This window comes from Terrapene carolina, unplaced genomic scaffold (genome assembly GCF_002925995.2).
Source record: "Terrapene carolina triunguis isolate 2854851 unplaced genomic scaffold, T_m_triunguis-2.0 Scaffold714, whole genome shotgun sequence".
NCBI lineage: Eukaryota > Metazoa > Chordata > Testudines > Emydidae > Terrapene > Terrapene triunguis.
The window spans coordinates 188,038-193,069 of NW_020665065.1; the positions used below are offsets into that span (position 1 = coordinate 188,038).

Here is a 5,032-nt window from a genome sequence, read left to right on the forward strand (position 1 = left end):
GGTATAAATAGCCCATGCCCTCTAACCATCCTATAGTTCTTCTCTAGTTCCAAAAGCAGCATTTGGAGCTGGACTCTAAACTAGATGGGTGAAGGGAGGGTCACTGTGGCTTTGTGGCAGTAATACTTTCAGCACACAAGAGTTAACTGCTGGTAAGTAACTATATGGCGCCAAAGAGCCGATGGCTCCAGAGACAATTGCTCAGGAAATGTTCCCTGCTATGGGGCAGCAGAATACTAGTCTGGCCTTGCCACTGATGATGATGCTAATATCCCTTTCTCCACTGCTTAGCAGGTATTGGCTGTGAGTAGTTTGGCCAGACAGAACAGCTGCCCAGCCTGGATAAGCAATCTGAATGGGTAGCACTGGTGGTTCTGACTCACAGCAATCACTAGCTCTTGAATAAGTAAATACCCTTTATAGACACACAACTTGTCATCGTATATAGTGAACAACTCTTCTTTATAAAGCTTTAGGCGGTTTCTGACAAACATCAGTCCCGTTTCTATGCAAGCTGACCACTGCTTCCATTATCTCATTGCTCACTCCCCAGAGTTTACTTTTTCCTCCTGAAACACATTCTGTTACATGTACTTTGTATTGTCTAGCTTCTTGCAAAGTTGGAAGAGGTGACCTTTTCTCTGGAGCACAACTCACTTTCCTTCAATACACAAGAAGACTGTTCTCTTGGCTATGACAGAGTCACATGGAACTGAAATAATGGCACTTACCATTGTAGGAAAACTGAAAGTTGATGATACCCAAATTCAGTGGACAAGACCAGATCACAAGGTAGAACACAAGGATGTTTCAGAATGACTGTAACAGATCAAAGTGAATTTGTTAACTTCACAGTAAAATGCCGTCTTTGAATATTAATGCTAGGAATTCAGTGATTGATTTAACTCCTCTCTTGACCAGAGTAATACCATTTTGCAATGTAAGGACAAGTCTGAACTTCACTTTTTAAATTAATTATGTGTCAGTGATTTAGAAATTAATCAGATGTGACCTCATGGTTCATGTGTTGATTTTAATTTCTGCTTTACAATAGTCCAGATCTAGGAGTCTATTCCCATACTACAGTAATGCAGACACTCTCACCATGAATTTAACTTTCATTCCCGATCTTTTATTTACTTTGTCATTTTAAAGTGCTAGTGATGGTCTGGCAACAGCTTTCTTAAGCTGAAAAGCCCAAACGCCTTTTATATTTAAAGTATTAGAGGTTTAGTGAAAAAATGAAGGATGAACTATTTGTTGTGGTTCCAATTAATACCACTGTTGATAAGAAATGCTTCTGCCCTTATGACCATTTTCAATGGAATAGCAAATTGTATCAAGAATAGTCAGTGGCATGAAAGGGGCATATTTGTTAAACATGGCTGATACGCTGTGTTCTGCACAGAGAGGTCAAGGGTCTCACTACCCAACCATCTGAGCCTCCATGGTGCTATAAATTATTCTTTTAAAGGTTACCCAATTTTACATAGAGACTAAGCACATCTGACTCAGATACACCACTGATGTTTAGCTGATGTTTTAACCAATGCTGGCATTATTATTTATGCAGGGAAGTAGCATGACACTAATTTAACCATAAATTCCTTTATTAAAGCCGAAGGCTGAATGCTATTTATACAATTACAAATCAGACCCAAACTGGTAAGATGTAGCCTGACTGTCAGTGCTCATATTGATTTTTAACCTCACTGGCAGTCAGTAGTGTAGACACTCGCAGAGCTTGTCACAGGAAGCACAGCATGCTGGACGTGCTTCCCCTCCTTGCAGAAAAATCCCATTTTAAAATGTCAGTTTGACTTGTCTACTGTCTATACTTAGATTATTATTAATGTTTGGATCCCACAAAGATATTTCCCCGCTATTTGCCATTTAAAAAAAACTGGATTGGACACTAGCCGGAGTTAGGGTTTAGGACCTTCAGCACGGAAAGCTGTAAATCACCAGAGACTCTGAACACAGACCCAAAGCTAACGCCTAAGAACAGCAAGTGTGGTCTTGCACAATTGTTAATAATTTGATTCCAGTGCATGCCCCTTACTGCCAAACGGAAAGAAAGATAAACATTAAACGAGACATAACTCTCTACAAGAATCTGACAGGTGTAAGCCACCATGAGGGAGCAAAATTATTTAGGGTAGTACAATGAGGTATAACTAGGAATAATTGTCTGGTGGTAAGCAAAAGAACAAGCATGTTGAGGCCAAGGGAGTATAGGACTGCACTTTATAACTACGTTGGGGGGTAAAGACATGGGAGAATCTGATCTAGGACTCTTTGTGCACATTGTTCAGAAACATTGCACAAAATATTTCTGACAAATTTTATTTTAACATTTCATTAACTAAGTCACTATGATTGAATAGCACACGTGAAAGGATCATTTAGCTGCAACCTTACAAATATGACAAGTGTAGGGGGTTCCTAATGAATTGGTTTTGCCAGTGCTACTTTCACCAAGAAGAGTGACAAGAAGCGTGTGTATTAGAGAACACTAGAACTACCATATAAGCATTGATTCTAAAAACCAAACTCTCAGCCTCAGCAAGAGACTTCAGCATTTGTAGAGCCTGCAGCTTTCTTGATTTTACTGAATTTGATCAGGTACATAGTTTGAGCACTAAACAAATATATTCTCCTTCTACAGTACAGAAGTTGTTTGAATGAATTTGTTTCTCATTAAAAGCAAAAGATTATAAGGCAGCCCTCTTCGGGGCAACCATTTCTACACAGCTCTGCCATTGCATGTTGGACCTAGGACCCTATTATGCATTCAGTTATATTAGTATGTATCAGAAGCAATGTCCCTGGAGTCAGGGAGTTATAGGCATGAAAGAAAGAAAGAAAGAAAGAATCAAGTCCCTAATCTACAAAACTCCTCCCCACACATGCTGTCACCAGGCTATGTGTTGCCAGGTAGAGAAGGCAGACATTCAATTGGGACTAGAATGGTAGCCAGCAAAGGTTTCTGACATAAGCAGGACTGAATCTCGCCAACAGTGGTGCAAGGTCTGAGCATTAACCCCCTTATTTTTATTCCTTTATTAATAAATATGATTTTAGCAGCTGTCAGTATAAATGCAGCATTGTGATAAATTAGTCTGCAATAACTTTTTTGTTTTTATAAAGAAAGTGAAGTCTCGGGCAGATGCAAACAGCATCCCAAACAAGCCACTATCTGAAAGAACTCAGGGATGCCATGAAAGTGAGATATTTCTGATTGTTGGTAGGCACCTGCTGTCTTTTACAAATTAAAAAAAAAATAAAATAAAATAAAAAAATTATAGTTCGCATGGGGCTTGATTTAACTACAGCTTCCTTATTTATTCAATATATTGTCAAAAATATAAAAGTAAGTTGTGTTTTATTGTAAAAGTGCCCAACATGGAGATAAACAATTTAATCTGGCATTTATCAGGATGTCACAAGAACTGTGACACAAGAAAGATGTCACAAGGATGCCCACATTTCTAGGTTTAAATTTCTATGGAAATTAAGATCACAACATTACTAACCAAACTGGTAAGAGAAATTCTGGCATAGTTTCAAAAATGAAACAAAACACAAGCAGCAATCGACTTTAACAGATTTCCTTTCCTTTTTATTTAAGCAAGCAAACAAGCTTCAGAATCAGATGAACAAAAACTATTAAACGGATAACACTATTGTTTACATTCACAGATCTTTCTAGAGCAGAAGTTTCATTAGCTACCAGATCCATTTAAGTCAGCTTCTTTAAGAACAAAAACCATTGGCCTGTGAATTATTCCAGTTCCTAATATAAACGTGACTGCTAGTCACATCAATGTTGTGCTAAACGAGTTCACCTCACAAATAGATTTGATGCAGAACATAGCTTTTTGGTTATTCTTAAGAAGAGAAACAAGAAACTTTCCATCTCAGTTTGTGTTCTCCCTCTCCTCCCCTTCATCAAGATTTTTGTACTAATCTTTCAATATAAGAGGAGCCTTCACTTGATCAGCCACTTCCTTCCCCATCAGTACTTCAACAATAGCCAGGCCAAACTCAAAGCTGGTGCCAGGACCACGGCTGGTGAGAAAGTTCCCGTCCTTTTCCACACGGCTTTCAGAGTACTTGTAGTGATCTTAAAGAGGAAAACAGAACACAGAAAACGTTCAGGTTGATGCAGCTCATGCACAACTCCAGTAGCAATTTGGCAAATTCTTCCAGACCTGCTATACTACTCAGTACTGTTAGCCCCAAGTGTTCAAAAATCATGAGTCAGGTCCACCAAAATCATGAGATTTTTTTAAAATACATTTTGTGTTCTCTCTAACTTCTGGCTTTCAAATCTTTAAAGCTTTTCTTTATTATCATGAGGCCTAGGATTTTTTTTTTAAATAAAAGCTGCGAATTTCTCCCAATCACATGCTTATGGTTAGTGCTTTAAGAAAAACCCACAATAAAAACCTCACAGTAAACCCTTCTCCTTCTCCCCCAAGAGCGGACAACACTTGTACTGCTAATTAAGACAGTATGTGCTTCATTAATTAATGCCTGTGGCTTGCAAACCTATCAGCTTTTTGTGAAAGCTCTGATGTATTACACTATGCTTTTAGATAGGGTCTTGGAAATTCATCATATTACACAATAGAATATGCTACAGTGATTTCCATTTAAATCTGCAATCCCTCACAAAGGTTCACGTATCCACTTCATACTGTCTGTGAAGGGAATGGCTTGGATACTGCAAGGCAATGAGGTGAAAGGGATGTATATCTTGTATGTGGCCCTTAGCAATAGTAGTGCTAACTCCAGTTCAAAGTCCATATTGAATGTTAGCATAAAGCAGGTCATCTTTCCAGCATAGGCCATTATTCTTAAGAGTTTAGGAATTAGTGGCCATTATTGGCTCCAGGTGAAAACGTGCCACTAAGCCTCACCTTGGAAACGAATCCCAGGTTGGAGAAGCCAACAGCTAGTGCCAGATGGAAGACTATGACCTTACCTGGACCCCATTGTAGGAGGAGGAAGGGACATGGTTCAAATT

The 5,032-nt window shown here is 38.8% G+C and overlaps 1 protein-coding gene across 3 annotated transcripts in view; it reads right to left on the minus strand.

Moving 5' to 3' along the window:
• Positions 1 to 3,595: 3,595 nt before the first annotated feature.
• The window catches only part of PARK7 (Parkinsonism associated deglycase), a 24,381-nt gene continuing 22,944 nt past the window's right edge, over positions 3,596 to 5,032 (minus strand). For all 3 annotated transcript variants that reach the window (XM_024207908.3, XM_029913520.1, XM_024207907.3), the window contains exon 7: positions 3,596 to 4,126. In XM_024207908.3, coding sequence (XP_024063676.1) covers positions 3,966 to 4,126 — 161 coding nt within the window. In that variant the 3' untranslated portion in view covers positions 3,596 to 3,965. The remainder of the gene's footprint in view (positions 4,127 to 5,032) is intronic.